Consider the following 23,210-nt stretch of genomic DNA (forward strand, 5'->3'; position numbering starts at 1 on the left):
GCGTAGGGCGGGTGTGCAAGACGAAAGGACATGACACACTGGCACAGGACAAGGGGAGACGCAGACTATAAGTACACATGAGGGAAGTGGGGGAACAGGTGGACACAATCAGGAATCAGGGAAGACAATCAGACTGGTGACACATGAGGAAGGGCAAGGAACCTGAAACGAGAGGAGAGTTAATTTCCAAAATAAAACAGGAAGTCACAAAACAAACGTGGAGACAGGACAAAAACCCAGCTTGACATACAGGTGTGACAGCTGCGTTCCATCTGAACTGGGAAGTTGTACATTTTCTAATTTTCTAGTCGGAAATTTTGGCTTCTCCGCATATCAACAGTAAAAAATCTGTATCAATATGCTGTATATTATCATGTCTGTCCTATTTGTGTCCCATTAAATCAGTCATACATACAGCACTGTCCAACTTCTGTGGACATGTTGCTACAGTGTTTGTATGCACAAAATACAGACGTAATGTGTTGTTATTAACTGGTATTGCTAATAATAGCTAACCTACCTGGAGCAAACCCTTTTAAGTTGTGGGACTTGTACTGGAACGTGAGCAATTCGGGTGTGACGTCATTCCGTGCTCCGACTTCTGATTTCTGAGGTAAATGGAGCGCAGCAATGCTACTTTGTCATAACATTCCACCTTGAACTTTAAACCTCTTGCTCGTATATCTACTGGGCAGGGGATTGCGGGTCAGAATAGCCAGAAAAGCATTCTTGCGTACCGCAAAATTTGACCAGATGCAGGTGTCCTGGTGTTTTTGGCATACTGCATTTGAGATACTATGTATTGAGGCATACTAAATCTTTTTCTCGCATTATAAATAGTATGGTAGTGTGGGTATTGGAACACACAGGTCGCAGATTTTATGACAATCCAGTCTTTCTAAAGAAAAGATAAACTGTCACATTAAAGCGACATTATTTAAAAGGTGTTTTTTTCTGTTTTATGGATCATTTGCTCCCTCCATACACATGCTCTGTCCATTTGAATACAATATATCAGATACTCCCGTCTGATTAGATTGTATGACTGTGTATTGCCTTGTTTGTTTAACTACCATTTGTTAGTGGAACAGTGCATTTTATTTTATTTTTTAACTGGTTTGCTAATTTAAAATGTAGTTTTCTTTATCTCTCATTTTGTTTGCATGTGTCTTGATATTTGTTCATCCTGGCAATATCACTGGACTTGTGCCATGACTTTTGATCCGACACATTTTGCCATGGTAACCATATCATCCCTGTCCTCCCCCCCTCCTCCCCCCTCCTCCCCGCCCACATCCTCGTCCTCTGTCTTTCGTCTGACTCGCCCGAATAAAAGTTCCCATGATGCACGGTGCCACCACCTCCACTGTTTCGTCGGCTTCGACCCCAGTCACCAATGTTCCTTTCGCTGAATCTGCCGCCTCGAATCAGGTTTGCTCCTTCGTTTCAGTTCTCTTTTTATTTTTAGCCCAGTAGGTCTGAGTCCTGTGCGTAGTCTCCTTTCATCAGGTTAAAGAGAAACACCTGCCTGTAGAGTCACATTTATTATATTCACATTTCATCTGTCTTCACTTTCGAGTCTGTTGTGGTGTTTGCGAACGATAACGGTTAAAATAGGCAACTGTTTTCATCTAAATGTGCTAGTTTGATGTATCATGTCTGTCTCTGTCTTCTATGTAATTTATGGACATACAGTAAGTATGTGGTCTGGCATTGGTAGCAACCCTGCTCTAATTTATCATTGCCCTTTACATACAGTGTAAATTTGCCTTCACACAGATTGGGGCACATTTTATGGTAAAATTCTCTAAATAGCCCAGGGGGGGGGGGGGGGGGGGGGGGGGTTAGCAGTTGCTTGTGACCGTGTGATATAAAAAAGGATTTTTTTGCAATTGATACGTTTTTTTTTAAAAGTTTTTTTATTTAATTTAAGGAGTTATTAACCACATTACATTACATTACAGTCATTTAGCAGACGCTTTTATCCAAAGCGACTTACAATAAGTGCATCAACATTGGTAATCAAAAGAACTACTAGTCACCAGAAGTCATAAGTACATTTCCTTTTCCAAACGAGCATCTAAGAGCATGAAGCAGAGCATAACTCAGAGCCAAAGTACAGTACAGAAACAAGAAAAACAGTTAGTGCTATAAGTAATATGAATACAATAAGTGCAACAAGCTAGTATGAAAACAATAAGTGCTAAGTGGAAGGCTCAGGGTAGCACTTCCTGAAGAGGTGGGTTTTCAGCCTGCGCCGAAAGATGGGCAGCAACCACCAATCCGATTACAGTGCAACATGGTTTTTAAAGGAGTTTTATTTTCTCTTTATGGTCTAAAGGTTTTTTTTGTACCTGGATTAAAAAATGAATTTAAGAGGGAAAATCTTAATCTACATAATTTTGGCAGCATTCTTAAACTACAATGTAATGGCTGTTAGTGGCTTCATTCCAACAATAATTATTCAAAATACGTGAATATAAACAAGTATTGTCATGTTATGGCTCACTTGTTAAAATAAAATTCTGGCTTTACTTTATAAATATTTTGCACACAAACTTGAATCTTGCTGAATCGTCTGTTGTGTAGATCTCCGTGTCAGTGTGAATTCACTGCTCCTCCCTCTCTCTCTCTTCCAGTAGACCCCTCCGAGCTTCTGACTCCTGATCCAGTGGAGCTCCAGTGCGTTCCAATGGAAACCCATTTCTGTCCCGTCCCCAAACTGCTGGTGGCTGCTCCGGTGACCCTAAACTCAGTAAGCCTTTCCCGAAACCCCAGTTAAAGCCCCTGAAACCATGCGCACTACCAGGGCGGTCAAAAATGTGCCTCGCCTACAGCGCACACTGAAAGAGTGTGAAACTTCTGATAAGATGTTATGAACGTAAGAAAGCTGCGATGATTCACGCAATACAAGCCCGGACGTGTTACTGTGGCTTTAAAGCAGCCATCCTGATACACACTGACTTGGCTGAGCAATAGAGCTCCCTCGTTCGTACAGCCATACATGCCCACACCTTAAAAGTGCAGCAGACACGTGCACACACTCACAGACACACAGACACATTGAAGACTACATGCCCTTTACGGGATGGAGCCATCTCATGATGCGACCCTTTGAACACTTTTGACTGTTCCAAAGTCAGAAACTCTGAAAAGCTAATTCTGGAAATTGAGACCATTCAAGCGGGAAACGGACCTGCCACTGGTCTGCAACCAGTACGTATTGTCAAAATGAAAGAGTGTTTCATACCATGTCATGTTTACGTTTCAAGATGGCTACAAAGGTAACATTTGTGTTGTACCATGTGTATTATTCAGTTTGTTCTCATGGTGTCATCTTGCCTGATGAAACGCTAACAAGTTGTTGTTCATTTGTTTGTGCCTTTGATTTATCTGCTCAGCTGCAGAGGAGACTTAGTTTCACAAATGATTCAAAACACTGAAAACATACATTATTATATGTTATTTTCAATTAAAGGCAATAGTTGTTGTTACATAAATGAATCAACTTATAGCTCCAATTGTAAGAAAATGTAGGTATTACAGTGATCGCCACTTTAAATTGACATTGTTTTATGAATGTAATTTGAATCCCCGGTTTCACAGTCAGTATCTGGTACTGATGGGATAATAGCAGAAAATGAGACGGTACTTTTCATGTAATGCATCAAAATTGGAAGAACTACACATTGATGGAGTGACATAATACAATCACCACTACACTAAAGGGGCTGAGATGAGAGATTATAAGAATGTGGCTCTTATTTTCTTGATTTAGGAAACAAACTGCCTCGAAAACAGTTTATGTTATTGAAACAGTTTGAATTTGAGTGATGCAGTATCTTCAGTCGCGGCTGTGCTGGGTTATTGTCTAATGACTGAAAAGGAAGGTTTGTTTGTCCCGTTTCCTCCATGATTTGATATCGAAACGTGGTGTTAAAGAATGACAATCTACAAGTCAAATTCACTTCTTGGCATCAGCCACAAACCTAGATTTCATGCGTTTGTTCAACTCACCTGAAATCATAGTACAGACAAAATTATATTTCCGAGAGTTTGACTTTTATAATTGGCACTTGTTAAACTTTAACACCTGATGTCAGAGCTATTGCACAAGATGGGAGCTGGATTTGTGTCCTGATGTTGTGCCTAAATTCTGTGTGTGCCAAGTGGTGGTTGGTATATGCTAGGAGCTGCCCCATTTAATGCAATATATGAAAAATGTATGTGTAACTCTCAAACTCAGAGATGTATTTTAAAAAGGCAGTTTGTTTGTGTAATTCTCTCCCTTCATGCGGCTTTTGGATTGAATTGGTGGCACAATATTTTTATGTTTTATGGCTCTTCAGGGAGAAAGCTTAGAACTTGAAAATGTCCTGTCTGACTTTATAACGTGTCGTCTTTTCTACTGATGTGTCCTTTTCGTCGAAATTAGTAGGACTCTGAATATTGCATCCACAGCTGTTATAACCAGAATTGAGTTACAGTAAAGTCAGGAGATGGAGGAATAAGTCACCCGTTTGATGTCTAATGTTAAAAAAAAAAAATGACAAACCAGTTGGATTTTGGATCTCAAATGAGTGGAAGGAATTGCTTTGTAGGTGCCTAAAATTGAGCGTAACGACTCTGGAAACCGGGCTGAAATCACTTTCATCCAAATTCAAATGTGCCTCTTTCAAGTCTCCTCAAACCACCACTGTCAATACACTGTAAGAACAGACCAGTGCTCAAAGATAGATGTGTCGTTTGGTACGTTATTATAACAGTAAGTCACATCTCTACTTGTTTCTTCTCTGAGACAGCTGTGCTGTCATATCGTTTATGTAAAGAAATAGATCAGTGAGTTGTGTCCATACTTAGGTGTGTTGAAAAAGACAATGAATCAGATATTTGGTTAGTTGTAAATGCTGCAGATATTTCGGCATTTCCCACTGAACATTATTCATTTTAAATAATGTTATCGTGTCGTGAATGTATCTATTGCAAAAACTCTTCACATGCCCTTTTAAAAGACAGGCATGTTGAAATGTAATGATTCACTATATATAGACTATTTCTGAGGTCACATACTGTAGGTACCATGCTGATACTGTGTTAAAACATATTAAAGTATGTGTATTGTTATATAGATTTATATTTAATGTCAATGGATGGTGTGACTACTTTTAGAAATATCTTTCACTTTCAAAAGGTAGAGCAGAATTGTACTTTTCGAAGTACAGATGTGCACCATACTGGTACAGAACACTACCATTTCTTGCTAATCAGCTGTTGTACCCCTCCCTTAGAAATTACCCAAAGTGCCCAAAATGCACCTATAAACAATGGTATAATCACGGGGCAAAATTGAGAAAATCAGCATGCTACCCTTCTTTTTTTTGCATTTTTATTTTTTTTGCATAATGTGGATTTGTCAGTGCTTCGTGTACTGCCCTCACGGTTTCTGTTAACTCCCACTGGGGAGGCTGTATAGAGAAGTGACAGTGTAGACCGACCGTTCAGTCGGAGTTTGCTAGTGCTGCGACAAGTCTGTCATTCCTCTCTGGCTTCCCACCCATGAACACTGACAATTGTGTTCAGTTGGAGGCAAGTTGGATTGGTCTTGGGTTTGTGTGGGTGAATGACCTTTTGTGAGCACCCAGTCAGTGTGCTCCCCTAACTTTAGTGCCCCAGTGAGCTTATTCACTTTCTTTCCAAGTAAGATGAGAAGATCAATACTGCTCTCATGTTTGTGTGTTAAATGTGAAGCTAGAACCTGCAGCCACTGAGATTAGCGTAAACATTAGTAAACAAGATATTATGTGTTAATTTGTGAGCTGTAGAAGTGTTGCCAGGCATATTTGTTGTAGCTTTGGACTATAGCTCAACTGGTACTGTATTTATGAGAACAATATTAATATTGATTTAGGAGTTTAAACAAAATGATTATATCAACTGATTGTACATTTTTTCAGCATAAAAAACAAGACAAACAGTCATGTTATTTCTAAACTACCCTAAACCTAATTAGGCATTTCTGTACTGCAATTGCTTGTTACTCATCGGCTGTATTATACGCAATTACAATATTTCTATAATAAGCTAGTATTGGCTGATTTATTGGTCTCGCTCTACTTTGGACAGAGCTAGGCTAGCTTTACCCCCTTGATTCTATTCTTTATGCTAAGATAAGCTAACTCCTGGTTCAAGCTTCATATTTACCGCAGAGACGTGAGATTGAGATAAATCTTCTCATCTGATCTTCTAAAAGAAAGTGAATAAGCGTATTTCCCCAAATAGTTTACTTTTTATGTACATGGCGGATCAAGCGTTGCCTAGCTAGCCTGTTATATGCCTGTTATCGTACGTCTGTAAAGAAATGTACCTTTTGGTACCGAAACGTACTTCTCCTCTAAGTTGTCTCCTTGTTATTGAGTGTGTTGAGCAGCTACATTTTGTCAAGTCTTTGAACAGACACATTTCTCTCCTACTCAATGAAATTGATGATTCGAATGTTCAGACAATTTAGTTTGTCTTCATCTTACAGCTTTTAAAGACTAGCTTTGTCCAGCCAAGAAACCCCCTCGCTCTAGCCTTTGTCTCCTCCCTCCTTCACATCATTATGCCTTCACTAACTGCTGTCCAGCTGGAAAACAACAGAATACTTGATTAATAAATTGTGCCTCTTGATGGCATTTGAATTTTTAAGTACATTTAGATGTATGTATTGATGTACAAGAGCGTGTGGCACGAGAAAAAAATGTTTTAACCTCTTTCCCTTTCTTCTTCTCTTGTACTTGATTTCCTTTAGGCCTCACTGTATTTTTCCCATACAGTCATGAATCATAACTCTGGAATATGCAAAATGCTCTGATCATTGTGGCCAGTGACCAGAACCTTTAGCATGTGGACAGTTAAGTCCTGAGCATACTTCTTTTTGCCGGGGCACAAACAAAGGGCCTTATTTCTTGATCACTGTATAAAGATGTGATAGCTGTGTATGAAAGTGACATAATGTAATAATGGTAAGTTAAGCTTTTTTTTTTAACTGACATAAAAAACAGCATGGAAATAAAAAAAACTAATTTATACATAGTTAATAGTTTGTGTAGACCAACAAGAAAAATATATAATATGAAAATCATTTGTATACAATGATGGAGTCATTGTTAATGGTCGCTGTTGCTGTGGCAACAAAATGACAACATGGCTACCTTTCTATTACCCTAATTGTGATTTTTTTTTTCACATTAATTAAAACAACATACATCACTAACTTATTCAAAAAGGGAATGTCTAATTAGTTTGTCTTGTTATTGCGACGTGATTAAATATTTTGTATGAAAAACTTAAATCCTTGTAATATCCAAAGGTCCTTAGGGGAGATCAGGTGTTTATTTTGTTTTGTTTAGTTGACCTTAATTGTGTTATTTTTGTTCTTGTACATGGAGTTTTTGAGAAATAAGAATGGACTTTGGCTTTTAAAGCAAACACCTATCTGTCAGGAAGGTAAAGAGACTTGTGGACTAATAGAAAGATCTTCTTCTTTTTCTGTAAAATCAAACGAGTCAGCAATCCCCACTGGTTACCTCCTTCAGACTGGACGGCCCTCGCTCAGTTTTCTCTGTATGGAGACTGAACTTTCATTAAAGAATTCAGTTTTAGTCAAGAAGGTGGTTCAGAAGTCTCTTTCTGCCCAGCTGTGCTGGGTGATGTCGATCCTTGCTGAGGTGTATACGAATGTGTGATGTTCACCTTGTTTGCACTTATGTACATAACTATGTCAAAATACTCAAAATTTATTTTGAATAAATATAGATAAAAGAGTTGATTAAAAATCAAATCAATGTATTGTTAATGATACAAGTATGTCTATCATTTTATTACAGTATAAAAAGATTGCTCTGAAAGGATCTGTCCTTTTGTTTGTTTGCTAGAGCCCTGTTCTTTGCCAAGCATGACATTGCCTAGCTGTAAACCACAAATTATTTGCTTTAAAAAAGCTTTTTTTCAGTTAATTTAGTGCAATATCTGACCCTGACATCAAACAAGAGAGGTGGATTAGAAGAAATAGTCAGTTTGGAGATATATATATATATATGTGTATATATATATATATATATATATATATATATATATATATATATATATATATATATATATATATATATATATATATACATATACATATACATATATATATATATATATGATAAACCAGTACTAACCTTGTCCTTAAAGGCTCATAATGAATACATGAATGCAGGTGCATTCCTCTCTCTCCAGAAATACACCCCAAAAAAGCACAGAGTATCTCCACATGCAGGCTGAATAACAGCCAGTTAGAAAAGTGGAGCAGTTTAATAACATCTGATTACAGAGGGACATGTATGTGAGATGTGTTCAGAGGGTTTTAAATTCACTTTACTTTTGTCATTTTGTAAAATGGATTTATTCTTTTCTCCCTTGATGTCATTATCCAAAACAACAATAAATCTGAATTCTCCTCAGGCTATTTGTCAAAATTGCTAAAAACCTGGTTTTCCAATGTTATTCTTGCAGCAGCAGCAACATCCTTACGCAACTCTGTTCCTGCAGATTTGGGCATGTGATGCTCTTCATTTGCTATTAAAGCCAGCGATTTTGTTGCCATGGCACTTGTCCTAGTGGTGGATTGACTGAGTCATCCTGGTGAGTCGGTTCCTCTGACTCCACATGTGGAGTGGACTTAACATACTGTGGGTTTTCGGTCACAAACAAGTAAATATGATTGTGATTTTGTTTTGAAATTGATTTACTGTCATCATTATTTTAAAACAATTCAGTTGTAATTGTGCCTTTATCATGTAAGATGTAGTCTTTTTTTTAGGTTCTATGTTCGTATTGACTTAAAACAGCACATGTATGGAGTGTAAAACGGATCCCTTTATTGAAAATCCTTTGTCGGGTTGGTGATTGATTATTAAATTGGGTGTGATCGCAGACTGAATGGCAACCCGTGGAAGATGAAGAGGGCCAAAGACTGTTCAGGACTAAGCCATATGAAATACTCTCTCTTGACACTCTAGGACAGACTTGAAAGTGACTGCTGTTTCTTAGTCATCTATTGTTTCACTCTGTTTTCAGCTTGTGGTGCTTGTATGTGCTGCTGGCTACATGCCAATTTGTTTTGCCGTGTATAGCTATTAAGAGTAAGTTACTGTGCCTATGATGAGTTCTGCTATTTCTGTTTGACCTTTAATAAAACACATAATCGTGATCCTCTTGTGGTGTGTTTTGTTCATTATCATTTTGTGTCACCTTTTAATGAGACATGTTCCTTGTATCTCCTGAACTGTGAGCTTGTTCCTGTGTATGACTTGATGATGTTTATATGACTAAAGGTTATATTACAGTTGAAGTCTGGATGTCTCGGAAACATAGACTTACAGTATTTTGAATATTGTATAAGGAACTGCAATTCCACACAGTTATGGCCTTTGTTTGAAGTTTGAATATCAGAACAAATCAATCAACAGGTTTTTGACAAAATCATTCTGGAAGCACATATTAAAGCATCATGTGCTGAAAAGAAAACAGACAGAAAAAAAACATGAATCATACCAACCTTAAAATTACCACACCACGCTCAACCCCGATGTCACGGTGTACTGACACATCCTGGAGTACACTTCTACATCACTGTAGCAAGGTGAGAAAAGATAATACACAGCAAAGAAATTATTATTTTCAGCCAATGATTATTGATTAAATCACTACTGTGACACATCTGAACATTTAAGCTTACATAAACAAGGTATAGGTCGAAAATCAAATTGTTTGGCAATAGTAATACATTTGACATTCATCATTAAGTATAATAGTTATATATATAAAAAAAGTATTGCTCTGCCTTTAATTCGATTTTAATGACAGCAAAAATACAGACGAGAGAAAGGGAGGATTAGTAGTCTATGGCATGTAACAAACTTTCCCCAGCTAAAATCAAATTAGGGACATTGCAGTTCCATGGTATGCATCTTAACCACTAGTCCTCTAGTCTAGCACAATTCTTTTAAAATGATTATTTTTTGTCCAGTTGTATTTTCTTTGCATCAGTTAAAGCATCTGACTTGTAAAAATATATATTTACAAATAAAATTATCTATTGCATGGGATCATATTAAACTTAATAGGGGATATGAGTCATGTTTTGCAGCACGTGTAAAGCTCATTCAAGTATTTAATCCTCACTGCCGTAGAAATGACGCTTTTATTCTGAAAACAGTCACACCGGAAACCTGGTTGTCGTTAGCGGAAACGAGACTGTTAGCTTCAGGAAATCAGTTGGTGAAAAAAAGAAAAAAAAGAAGCTTTTCTTTCTGTTATCAAACCTCCCCAGCACAGAGTCGAACCTTCATTGGAGCAGCAACAGACTGTTGCCAATGGACCCTCGGACTACAATATTGAATCTGCGGTGTGTCCGTCGATAGGACGCCCGGGTGCCGAGGCGCCGGGCCGGGCCGGAACCAGAACAAGGCCCGGACGGACGGACATAACCAGTGCGACACCGGCGGGCTGGTGTGTGTGTGTGTGTGTGTGTGTGTGTGTGTCTGTGTGCAGGAATTGGCATGTTGTTTGTAGGGAAAGTGTAATGTGTATCACCGTGACTAGCTGCCTGTAGCTAGACAGCAACTTAGTTAATGAGTCCCCGGTACTTGTGGTTTATCAGATCGGATGTAAAGTCTTGAGGCTCGAGCATGGGACCGCGGAAGACTGAATTTAGCCAGAAGCGAGCTAGCGTTACCGCGAGCTAACACCATAGTTAACGTCAACGGACATCAACTTTTACTCGTCAACTAGCAAGGCAACGGAAGAAAAATACGACGAGTATGTGCGCTACACCTGGGTTTATGTGAACGAAGAGGGGTTGTTTGATTTTGCCCAACATTTTCCAGTTCGCTTGTTAGCTCTTTAAAGGGCCTGATAGATGTTTATGGGGCGAGTATAGCAGTGTAGCTGTTAGCTAAGTCGTTAGCTGCTAAGTTAGCCTGCCTCCAACGCACCGATGAAAGAATACAAAGTGGTCGTGCTGGGCAGCGGCGGTGTCGGCAAATCTGCGCTGACCGTCCAGTTTGTCACCGGCACCTTCATCGAGAAATACGACCCGACCATCGAGGACTTCTACCGCAAGGAGATCGAGGTGGACTCGTCTCCCTCCGTGCTGGAGATCCTTGACACGGCGGGGACGGAGCAGTTCGCCTCCATGAGAGACCTGTACATAAAGAACGGACAGGGCTTCATCTTGGTCTACAGCCTGGTCAACCAGCAGTCATTCCAGGTACACCTGTCACCTGTACATGTCACCTCACACACCTTAAACTGTTCATAGCTAGGTAGTTAATTACAGCATTTAAACGCTGTAACAGGGTGTGACTCGTACTATCCAAATGCAGAGCCCTGCAGCATTCAAATGTGACCTTATTATTCAAGTACAATAGTTAATTTGTTGTCAAATACAGTCCATACATCAAAGTGTTCAGTTTTAGGCAACTTTATAGACATTAAAACCGTGTGCAAATAAGCGCATTGATACATATTTTTTTTTTATCAAACTACCAAGAAACATTAAAGTTTTTGACATTATTTAAATGTGAAACAGGCTAACAGCGTAAGCTTCCCAGCGTGCTAAACTGGTTCTAGAATGTGTGCAGGAAAAGGAGAACACATCTTTGCCTTGTAGTTACCTCAACTTTTCAATATAAGCTGGGTTTAACAGAAAACTCAAAATAGTGAATTGCCGAAACTTGTGTACATTAAACATAATGTACATGTTTAATAGAGACGGCAATACTTGTGTGATGAAGTTTTTCAAGGGCCTAAGCTGTCTCCTAGTTTCGATACTACACACTAATTATATACATTATGTGATATACAGCTGTTCTTATTCTCATTGTATACTGTTTTTGCAGGTAGTATTTAAAACTATTATACTTATATCTCCTCTTCTAAAAGGAAATTATGTAATACCAAAAATCAGGCTACAACTATGGAACGCCGTTGTCAAAGAGAAAGGAAAATGTTTAATACATAGTAGTAATTTGTTGACTAAAATCTTCCTTTAACTGTTTCTCCACCATACTCGATTATTTACATTTTCTGTGAGTATGTCGGCATTTTGTTTTTGCATTGTGTTTACAGCAGCTCTCATGGTGCACTGATTATTTGTTTTTCACGAGAAACCACTCGTATCCTCTTCCTCTTTCAGGACATCAGACCAATGCGAGACCAAATAGTTCGAGTGAAGAGGTTCGAGAAGGTGCCGTTAATCCTGGTCGGGAACAAAGTTGACTTGGAGTCTGAGCGCGAGGTGGCTGGGTCGGATGGACGAGCTCTGGCTCAAGAGTGGGGCTGCCCATTTATCGAAACTTCAGCCAAGAGCAAGACTATGGTGGACGAGCTGTTTGCAGAGATCGTCCGACAGATGAATTATTCCACACTGCCGGAGAAGCAGGAACAGTGCTGCACAGCCTGTGTGGTGCAGTGAGAAAGAGGTACAAGTACGGCCATTCCCATCCTCCTTTGCATGCTTGCATTCATGTACAGGTCACCCCAAAAGAGCTCACGAGCACAACACAGTTGGCGGCTCACTAATTTTAAAAATGTGCTGAAATGTCCCTGCGATGTAAAATGGTTCACAAGCTGAGGAGAAATGTGACAAATGGATGACTGTGAGGCGTTTCAGTTCAGTGCTATGGAGAGGAGAGGTCCAGTTGGAAGTGAGAAAGACGAGTGGGCGGTGCTGCTCCGTGCAAACCGTTGGTTTAGCTTGTTATCATAAAATCACAGAAAGTATGTGGCGTGAAGAACACAACTGTATGAGCAGCTCAGGGCCGTGAAGACTAATGAAACAAACGGTGCTGCGAGCCGAGTCGGAGAAAGAGGAAAATGTGACATCCTGAAAAAGAAATGTTCCAAAACAGGAAGTTGTGTTAAGCGCACAGCTGCACACTGAGAATGCCAGTTTTAGCCATTTAAACTTGTCGTATTAATAAGCTGTTTTGGCTTTTCTCTCCTTTTTATTTTTATTTTTCTAGATGCATAATTTGTCTGGACCACCACGAGGATTTTGATGAACCATGAACCTGGAGGACAAAGTGACCAAAACTTACCGCAGCCGGTCAAGTTTCTGTTCAGTGTGGTTTCTGACTGTCTATCACAGAGCATCTGACAGGAAAGACGTCTGTTCTATTTTTGATATCATAACTGTTAGAAGACGTTTCTGCTGCAACCTCAACGGCCTTTTCGATGATCCAGGATGGAGTCAGACTGACGGACTTGTAATGAGCGAGAACGGCCATCTGTGAATTTCAGTCTCTTTTTTTTTTTTTTCCTCCTTTTAGTCGGAAGTATCCCTGAAATAATAAGCAGGAGTGTTTGTGAGGTTGCAGCTTCTTTTTAAAGCTGCGTTAATCACTATTATATACTTTATTATTACTTGTATTGTGTCTCAAGTTTGGAATTTGACAAAGTATTTCCTAATATTGAAACATTTTGACTTTTAAGCATGCATGCATACTTCGACCAGTTTGCTGCTCAGTTATGCTGCCGGCTCTATTTTAAGAATCTTGTCTGAAATAGTTCTTCTAACACAAACTACAGCAGCGTGTAACAACTTTTTTTAGCTTTAGGAAAATTTGACGGGATTTTCGACTCTGTGGATTAAACCTGTAACATCAAGAATTTACTTTTTTTTTTTATTATCTCGGTAGCCTGAAGCAGCCAAACTCATCTGAAAACATGCATGCTCAAAATTGAAAATGTTCTACTAAATCAACTTGAAGTGATAAGGAAGAGCCATTTTAATGTTTTTAGCCTGACTTCTGTCAAAGTCTCTACAAGGCATGAATCACGTGGACGCAGGTCTTCCATTTTCAGTTTTCTCGAGGAGTCTGTGGGAGAATGATTTTGGAACGACCAAAGGAAGCTCACAGTGCAGATTTGTGTTTGACTACATGACGTGTGTTGCTTTAAATTCAGGAGATGCTGATTTCTTGTCATCAAATAACTCGCAGCAATGTGGTTTGATAAAAGTTCTGGCACAGTTAATCAGATTTAACTTTGTATTTTTCTTTTTCTTATAGTAACATATTTATTAAAAACTAACGACATGGGTAGCCAGTTTTAAACTTTTAAACTACTAGTTTTCGCTTTTTGTGACTTTTCAGGATATCTGGTACATTGTTTTTGAAGCTGAGGATTTAACAGAGCCTTAAATATTTTCTGTTGCACCCTGGTCTCATGTTTCTTTTCTTCTCAAAGATATAAAAATCTGTCGTCATTTGGTAATAAACATACTGGTCTCTCTGCTTTTGTCATTGGGCACAGTTACAGTATAAGCGATGTTTCATTGATACTTAATATTGGTGGCCAGAAATACATCTACGAATATTAACTTGGCTGTAGGTACCAGTTAAAGGATAGGGTCATGTTTAGTGCAGGGGAAGTGCACCTGCTTCCTCCTATACACTGAATAGTCACAAGCCCATATCTATATTTAAACCATTTTTGATTACTGTAATTGTTCCTCCTTTTCATACGGGCCAAAAACAAATCCATTCATAATGTCGTTCCAGTTTTAAGTGACCAGGACGAAATCCACACTTTTTACAATTTACAGTATTTCCATGTAGAGTTAGTAAGACGCTGCATAATGAGATGTCTCTGATCATAATCTAACAAAGAGTTAAAACTTTGTCTGAAGCTACATCGTCTAAAAATACCAGCTCTCAGAAACAGGCTACATCTTCCACTTCCTCCTGTGTGTGTGTTTTCATGCATCAGGCTGGCAGAGTGCAGTGGAGTCGGTGTATGCGTTGCACATTTAGTTTCTTGTATTTGTCACACTCACACACACACAGTGCCGCTGTAGTTTCCACAGAGCTCAGGTCCGGCTCTCGTTCCTCTCGCTCTGCGGTTGTCAGGTGGAGCTGCTGTGAGCTCGCTGAGCTTGTGCATCCTTCACAGAGCTGGCAGCTGCTGCTGTGTGACGTCGCTGAGTCAGCAGGGTCACCACAGCTCTTCCAAGCTCCTTAAGAAGAAGGAGAGGGGGAAAAAACGTATTTTCACTGCCTTTTCCTGGTTCCTGCTGGGTTTATCTCTGCCCACACCACAAGAGAGATGTAGGCAGAGACATCTATCCAAACAAAAGCAGCACTGGGCTGTCAGCTGAGTACTAAGTAAACAAATGTTTGTGTCTCTGTGAAGGAAAGCAGCTTGTCCCTCCACATTGTTACCCGCAAGTATGGACGACCACAAGTGTCATGGAAATGGTTGTGTTGTATTATTTTATATTTAAATGGACAATCAAACATGTATTTTACAGTCTTCAGTGCTTTTTTTCCATGAGACTTGTGGTCCTCAAATTTGTTTGTGAAGTGTGTGTGACACCCAAGTTCATTTATTTAAGTAATAATAGCAATACCACAATGTAAAAATACTCCATTACAAACAAAAACCTTGCATTCAATGTTTTACTTGACAGCAGTATCAGTAGTAGTAACAGAAGTAATATTTACTTGAAGTATCAAATAGCTGGTGGTTGGACAGCAGAATGACATCTGTTAGTGTTATACAACTACCTATTTGATTGTTGGATTATTATTGGTGATTAATGATTGATTGGTATTTCTTTTAGTGATAATATGTAAGCAGAATTCTATGTTGAAACTGACCGAGAGAGAGCTTATTATACTTGTTGGGACGGTTGTAAGTTTTCTTTATTAAAGCTTTATCTGAAAAGTAGCTGGAAAATACAGCTCAGTCCAGATTGCTACAAGAGGACAATAGCGGCATAAAACACAATAAGACAATTGAAGACATTAAGAGTGCTGATCTGGTGCGATAAATGCAATACAGTGTAAAAAGTGCATTAGAGTAAAGCAAATGAAAGCTGCAACAATAAGAGAAATATAAATTGCTAAAGGTTTATGAATGAATAGTGTTTATTGCATATGGGATAATGATAACTTGAAGCTCTCTTGTTGTGTAGCCCAGACTTCTTGATTCAAATTCAGCCTTGATACTCTAGTGGCCTGTGTGGCAGCTCGTCACTAAGAAGGGCGTATGAGGTGAAAATATCAGCAGCAGTGTTAATGCACCCTTGAGCCCAGCTGTCAGTGTCGAGTACAAACTGTAATGCCCTGATTCCTTTGTGGATCTCCTTCAACAGGTTTGCTGGTGTACGCCGACATGTTCCAGTAGCAGGACGTCTTAACATCACACACTTTGCAGGTGTGTTTGCTTGTCATAAATTGTCCTTGAGCACTTATTCACTGCCACTTCGACGTGACATTAGACGTCTGGAGGGACACACTAGTCCAGGAACTTGATCTGTGAGAAATAGGATGGTGGTGGACTGAATCCTGGATCTCTGCAGATCAGGACAGTCACCAGAAATTTTTTTTTCTTCCATGTTTGTCATCTCAAGCACAATTTTTTCCAACAGCTTTATCTTTAGTTAAATCTTCCTCTTTCCAAACAGAGTTTAACTTCCATCACAGCACAAGCCCTTTAAGTATTTATAATGTGGATGAACTTCAGAAACTTCCCTCTGATGACATTATCTTCTGTACAATGTGTTGGTACTCTGTCACCTACACATCAACTACAGTAAAGAACAGTTCACACTGTAGAAAAACTACTTCTCCTATACAGTAATGTGATCTGGCTCAGGGTTTGCTTTGTGTCAGTTAGTTTGTGGTCGTTTGATTAAAGGTATAATATATCTGTCTGTATCTCCGCTTGGTCACTGACTCAGTGCTCAATAAAGCAGCACACAGAGGGGAGACCGACAGAGGAAACACATACACACAGAAGCACATAAAAACACAAAACACATACATAAAAACATGTAACAACACGTTCTCAGCCCTTTGTATCGGATGCTAAAGAGTGCCGTACCTTGAGTCTGGAGGGGTTTGACCTGGAATGAGAAGGGGCTGCACATCCTGCTTATCGGCCGGGGGTTACATCACCACATGGGGCCCAACAGCTGTTTACTGTCACCCAGAAACGTCCCGAACACAGCAAAATAAGAAGAAAAGAGAAAATAAAGGTAGAGGACAGGGTCTCTTCAGATACAGACACCACTACTCACTTCTACTTGGTCATAAGTGATGATTGAGAGGAATTATTTTGAATCAGTCTATACATTGTTTTGTTTTTTTTATATAAAAGTGTCACTTATTATACCTTTAAACATAAGATGAGCACAATGCCAACTGAAATAGTAATGGTTTTGCAGAATCCTTGGATTTCCCTGGTTGGTAATCCAACTTTAACTTCAGCAGACTGTCTTACTTTTAAGTTTTACTTTCATTGCTGCAGAAACTGCTTTTCATACAAATGTTGTGTAAACTATGGATAGGGAAGAGCTTTGTGTTTTGCCAACTGCTTCTATCTGTTTTGCAGCATTTTGTTATGATCCTGTAACAAAAAGTGTCATTGAAAATGTAACAGTTTGATCTGAGTTCTGTTGTATTTTTGACCATGACTAACGTTTTAATAAAGTCTTATTACCAGGCCACAATACAATGGCAGATATTTTATTAAAATTGAATAACTAATACAAGAATCAGTAAAATCACAGTATTTTCTTTCATTTTGATGATTTATCAATTAATGTATTTAATCACATTGAACCAATGTGTATGATGATGATGATGATGATGATGATGATGATGATGATGATGTACTTTAGTTTATTGTCAGATCAAGTCTGTATCAAGGGACATTTGAGCTGTGCTTTTATTATAAATAAGTTATAATCATTTATAATTTGTCTACTATTATATCTCATGTGAAGCTGTGCAGCTCAGAGACCCTCAAACTAGTATTTTTCCACTCGCATCACTGTCTGTATGACGCGGTTACAGCTCCAGAACTCGAGGTGGCAGCATCGCGTGTTTGTTTCACGGTCACGACTGTGACGTCACAGGCCTGAAGCGGAAGTAACTGTCAGTTCCACGGCTGTGGGATGAGGATAATGAGCCGGTGAGAGGAGGCTTCTGAAAAAATACTCAAAAATCCTGCATAAAAACCGTTTGAGCTGAGAAGTCATGAAGACCGTGTTTGTGACTGTCGGCACCACGAGCTTCGATGATCTCATCGAAGGCGTCACGTGTCCAGAGACCGTGCAGGTGAGCAAAGTTGGTTATTATGAGTAAAGCTTGAAGAGTGACTGCTGTACTGCTGTAACGTATTGATACCTTCTAAAGTACAAGTACCACAGTGACACTAGAGAAATACTCCACTGCAGGGGAAAAGTATTGCATTTCAAATGTTTAGAAGTAGGCCACTAATTATGCAGAATGGCCCCTGTCAGTGGTATGTTATTGTTTGATGTTCATGATAATCAGTTTTTTAATGTTGTATCGTAGCTGGTGGCCGTTTAGTTTAATTACTTCATACTTCATATACTGTTGGGCAGTTTAATCTGTAATAATGCATCATATTTTGTGAGATGGTCATATCATTTTTATGTAAAATCTTAATCTGAAAAGCAAGCAGAGTAAAATGCACAATATTTTCCTTCTGAAATGTATGTACAAGTATAAATTAGCATCAAATTGATAGACTCAAGTTAAGTGCAAGTACTTTAAATGTGTACTTATGTACATTAACAGAGTAAATGTACTTGGATACAGTCACCATTGTAGTATACTACTAACTGGATTTCGAGTAAAAATAGGGCATTAATTCTAGAAAAACTATCAAATTAAAATGTTCTTTTTCACAGCCAAAGGTATTAAAACAAGATTAATTTATATCATTATTGGCTCTGTCCTGGAACAGCAATACTTGCATCTGGTGTGGCCAATAATTATTAATAATAACAGCTACAAAATAAGAAGCATAAAACCCAAATTGTGATGCTGTCAGGTTTTGAAGCTGGTCCTAAGGAAATTATGTTAGGGAATCGACTCAGACCTGCTGTTTCTAATGATTAGTGGGGAAACTTCAGAGCACCTAAAGACGTCACCTGTTGGAAGTCTTCACAGTGGTTTTAAAATGTGAAATCCATTAGCCAGGTTTTTGGTCTTTGTAAACTGCGGCAACATCAAAGTGCGAATTTGACAATTTTTATAGTAAGTCTAGTTCTTTTTTTTTCCTCCCCGCAGGCGTTAAAGGCTCGTGGATATGAGCGTTTGGTTCTTCAGGCTGGAAGAGGATCTATTCTTCCAGCTGCTGACAGCTGTCCACACGTCAGACTGGAGGCTTATCGGTTTAAAGACTCTATAGCAGACGACATCCAGCAGGCGGACCTCGTCATCAGCCATGCAGGTGAGTAAAATCTAAAAAAACATGACCTCCTGCCACCATGTCACTTTCTCCTGTTGTAAATAGTGGCTGCATATTAATTTATAATTTGTCTTATTCCGTCACGCTCCACTTGTGCTGCTCCATAAGCCAAACTACTGTCTGCTAGGTTTAGTTTTTTTCTTTTAAAACACAATACTCATAATAACTAACAAAAGGGTCGCCCGAACAGGTAGTTTCCATGTTCATTTCCTGCCAAGAAGACATTAATGACTCTGTAAAATTCAAAGCAAAAGCAAACACGGGTATGTCAGCAGTCTGCAAACATTAAACAGAAGACCGATGATTAAAACATCAGAGCCTCAGCCACAAACCGATACGACCTGAGGCCATCAGAGAGCGTCCAGCTAACTACTAGCTGAAACCTTTTAGCAGCAAAGGTATGGACGACCGTATTTGCACTAAAGGATCATATCGTTTTTGCAGTTTGCCACAGTTTACCACAAATGATATGCACCTTGCAGTATTGCTGATTATTTTCAAAAGCATGTAATAGAAACCTGTTTGTATCAAGTAATCTGTCTTCTAGAACAAAAACTCTTTGGCATCATGCTACGTTAACAGTTGAAATGAACCGTATTATGAGCTAAACTACCTACAAACAAAAAAATTATTATAATACATTTTTGTTCACCTCCACATGGTCCATTACTTCTACACATCAGGACTCCTCGTTGTGTATTATTGGTTATCTTGAATGGCAGAGCTTCCCACCGTCATAAATGCAACTAAAAATAAGTAGAAGACCATAAGTTCACTGTTAGAAATCAAAGTTTTATATCATAGTAAAATGACAACAACCCGGCGGTACTAAAAACACAGACTGACGTCAGTTCTACTCATGAATTAGGATGTTTTGATCTTGTTTTGCTCCTCAGGAGCAGGAAGCTGTTTGGAGGCTCTTGGAGCAGGAAAACCTCTGCTGGTCGTCGTCAATGACAAGCTGATGAACAACCACCAACTGGAGATGGCCAGACAGCTGCACATGGACTCCCATTTGTTGTACTGCACATGCAGGTATGTGTTCCTCACATGTGCAGCTTGTACGTGTGAGGTTGTTTAGCAAAACAAAAGTAACAAGGTTTTTTTATTTATTTATCTTCCAGCACCCTGACAGAAACACTGAGGACGATGGATCTCTCTGTTCTTCAGCCCTTCTTGCCCGGACAGCCCAAGAATTTTGCGAATTTCCTCGACAAAGCCCTCGGTGTTCAGTGAAACTTTAATCTGACTGCTTGTTTTCTGGTACTTGGTTCTTTGTTGTGATTGCACAGCACATCTGACACTATTTTTGTATGCAATAATAATAATATGTCTTATTTAAAATCCTTATGTTTCCTGTGAATTATTTGTTTTTTTTATTCTAGATTTAGTTGTTTTAAAGGTTGTTTTTTTTTACAAGTCAAAGAAAAACAAAACTACCAGGTGTTTGAGTGAAATAATACTCAGCAGTTCAGAGAGTGGAAGGCGTCTCTGCACATCCTGATCAGAGAGCAAGGTAAGTGACTTTTATGTATCTATTAGTAGACTTCCCAGACAGTATACTGAACTTCTTAGAAGCGTGTCTGGCATGTGTATGATTTATTTACAGTCGTGTGTGTGTGTGTGTGTGTGTGTGTGTGTGTGTGTGTGTGTGTGTGTGTGTGTGTGTGTGTGTGTGTGTGTGTGTGTGTGTGTGTGTGTGTGTGTGTGTGTAAGTCTCTTTCTCACGAGGACAGGCGTCTCCACTCGGACCAAACTCTGCCTGTGTGTGATTTAACATTGCTCTAACTTTTTGTTAACTTTATTTGTAGGCCACTGTTTGTATCAGAGCTTATGCTTAAGGAAATCAAAATGAGGTAAAAATGTAAATTATCCTGTATATGTCCCCACTATATTTCACTTAAGTCGGTTATGAGATGAATAATTTATCCTACACTCACTGTTCACGGCTCTCTAAATATATATTCATATCGCTTTCTATTTTCCACTTATTTAAAAAGCAGACAAAAAGACTTTTTCTACTTTACCAAGACACTAATGAAATTTGCTGCATCACAGAGAGGAGGGTTGTACCAAATCCGGCCTCAGGGGTGACACCTCCCAGCACGTACACTCCAACTTCTTTCAGTCCAAACTGGCAAGAACACATGCAGACATTTGGTGTCTTCTTTGTATGTTTTGTTTTTAACTGTAAGCCGTTTTTGATGTGGCACCAGGTCATGTTGTTCAAGTTTTAAGTAGAATCCCTGTTTATATGCCATGACTACCTTATTTCTATCAAGTCTACTCTCAATGTGCTGAAAAGCAGGTTCACCAACTGCTCCAGTATTGTGTGTGACAGGCTGGTAAACGTCATCTAACCTGCAGGAAAGAGATAAATATATGTACATAAACAGCCTGGAAACGGAAATTTGAAATGCTTTAAATGTTTGCAGAAGACACACCGTACAATTTAGGAAACATGTTGATGTATCACTGCTGATTCAACATTTCTTTAATTGCAGTCTCTTGTTAAACAGGAAATGATGGGCGACAGGCAGCATGAAGCTTAGTTTGGCTCGTCAACCTCTGAACAGTGTTGAGAGTCAGAGCTGACTTTTTTTTTTGTCCACTTTCTGCAGCAACTCTACCGACCAGATTTGTTTACCTGATAACCTGTTAATGTGGCTGTTAGAACAGGTTAACAGCCCAGTTGCACCAGCATTTAATAATGATACTGAACGGTGTTAATTTCCCAAATTCCCTGAGATGCAGCTTGATAAAGAAAACAATCTCTTTTTATCACTGTTGTACAAGAGGAATAAACCACAATGGTGGCAGACTTCCTTCTTAGGAAAGTCCCCACTGTTTGTTTCTCTGAGAATTTCTGTGCAATAAGTGAAGCATAACATCTCTCTGATGCTGGTTACACCAGCCAACTGTTCTACTACATTTTGATTCAGGAAATGGTTACTTTTAACAAACAACAGAAAAACAGTAAGAGTCAAACCACATGAAACATCGTATTTTAAAAGACGCAAGGCAAAACTACCTTACCAGAACGCCATTATGCTTCAATTCTGAAATCTTAGCCTTATAATTTGTTCACATTCCTTGTCAGACTCAAACTACATTGGTTCCAGCCAAATAAATACGACACTAACATTGTGTAATTTGGTTAATCTCTGGGATTCACAGTTTCCCAGACAAGTTTTAAGCCTCGTCCTCGTCGACTTTAGATGTTTTTGAGTCAATATCTCTATTGAATATTGTAGATCTGAAACTATTAGTCAATTGACAGAGATTTCTTTTATAATCAATTACACATTTCTTCTTTCTAGCTTCTCAAATGTGAAGATTTAATTTAGTGTTTTTATCTTGGTAACATTTTATATATATTTTGGTTTTGAACTGCGTGTTGACTAAAGGACGCAATTTGAAGACGTCAGTTTAGCTTTAAGGACACTTAATGAAAATAGTTATTGATCGCAGCCCTGAAATATGGTTTTAAATCTAGGACTAGGCTTAATCCCTGACTGAGAAACTCCTGTATTGCAGATGTTTGTTTGGTGTTTTCCCCTGAATGAATTGGAACTGTAGCTAAGTGGTTTAGACTGGTTCTGCCTGCCACTCCATATGATTCACATGATGTTTGTGCAAACTGCATGTTAATCTAATATAGATGGACAATCGAGGCCAGTGTCACTTGTTTTCCCCAGAGCTCCTCTGTCAGCTTTACTTTTACTCAAGTTTGTACCGTTTGGAACTTTAGGGAAGTTGCAATACAGCTTAATGCAGCACAGCCAAGACAGCCTTTCCTTAATGTTGTTAAAAAATATAAATTAAAGACTTGTACATGGTTCAGACCTCTGATGCACAAGGCTTCGTCGCTCACGGGCCATTTTAGACAT

General features: G+C 38.9%; 3 protein-coding genes across 6 annotated transcripts in view; all 3 read left to right on the forward strand.

The window, feature by feature from the left end:
- Positions 1-9,238, forward strand: part of mbnl3 (muscleblind-like splicing regulator 3) — a 28,113-nt gene extending 18,875 nt beyond the window's left edge. For 2 of the 4 annotated variants that reach the window (XM_068714977.1, XM_068714978.1), the window contains exon 7: positions 2,640-9,238. In XM_068714977.1, coding sequence (XP_068571078.1) covers positions 2,640-2,782 — 143 coding nt within the window. In that variant the 3' untranslated portion in view covers positions 2,783-9,238. Of the gene's footprint in view, positions 1-1,336; positions 1,432-2,639 lie in introns of all 4 variants that reach the window. The other 2 variants (XM_068714981.1, XM_068714980.1) reach the window with 2 other exon arrangements.
- Positions 9,239-10,264: 1,026 nt separating this feature from the next.
- On the forward strand, positions 10,265-14,325 carry rap2c (RAP2C, member of RAS oncogene family). Its single transcript, XM_068714982.1, has 3 exons — positions 10,265-11,299; positions 12,227-12,512; positions 13,056-14,325. The coding sequence occupies exons 1-2, from the start codon at positions 11,027-11,029 to the stop codon at positions 12,503-12,505; spliced, it is 552 nt and encodes a 183-aa protein (XP_068571083.1). The 5' UTR covers positions 10,265-11,026; the 3' UTR covers positions 12,506-12,512; positions 13,056-14,325.
- Positions 14,326-17,989: 3,664 nt separating this feature from the next.
- Positions 17,990-20,666, forward strand: zgc:92907 (uncharacterized protein LOC436733 homolog). The gene is made up of 4 exons (XM_068714983.1): positions 17,990-18,158; positions 19,140-19,302; positions 20,217-20,355; positions 20,445-20,666. The coding sequence occupies exons 1-4, from the start codon at positions 18,078-18,080 to the stop codon at positions 20,554-20,556; spliced, it is 495 nt and encodes a 164-aa protein (XP_068571084.1). The 5' UTR covers positions 17,990-18,077; the 3' UTR covers positions 20,557-20,666.
- The last annotated feature ends 2,544 nt before the right edge of the window (positions 20,667-23,210 follow it).

This window comes from Cebidichthys violaceus, unplaced genomic scaffold (genome assembly GCF_023349555.1).
Source record: "Cebidichthys violaceus isolate CVI_PGR_0920_01 unplaced genomic scaffold, fCebVio1.0.p SCAF_2, whole genome shotgun sequence".
Lineage (NCBI taxonomy): Eukaryota > Metazoa > Chordata > Actinopteri > Perciformes > Stichaeidae > Cebidichthys > Cebidichthys violaceus.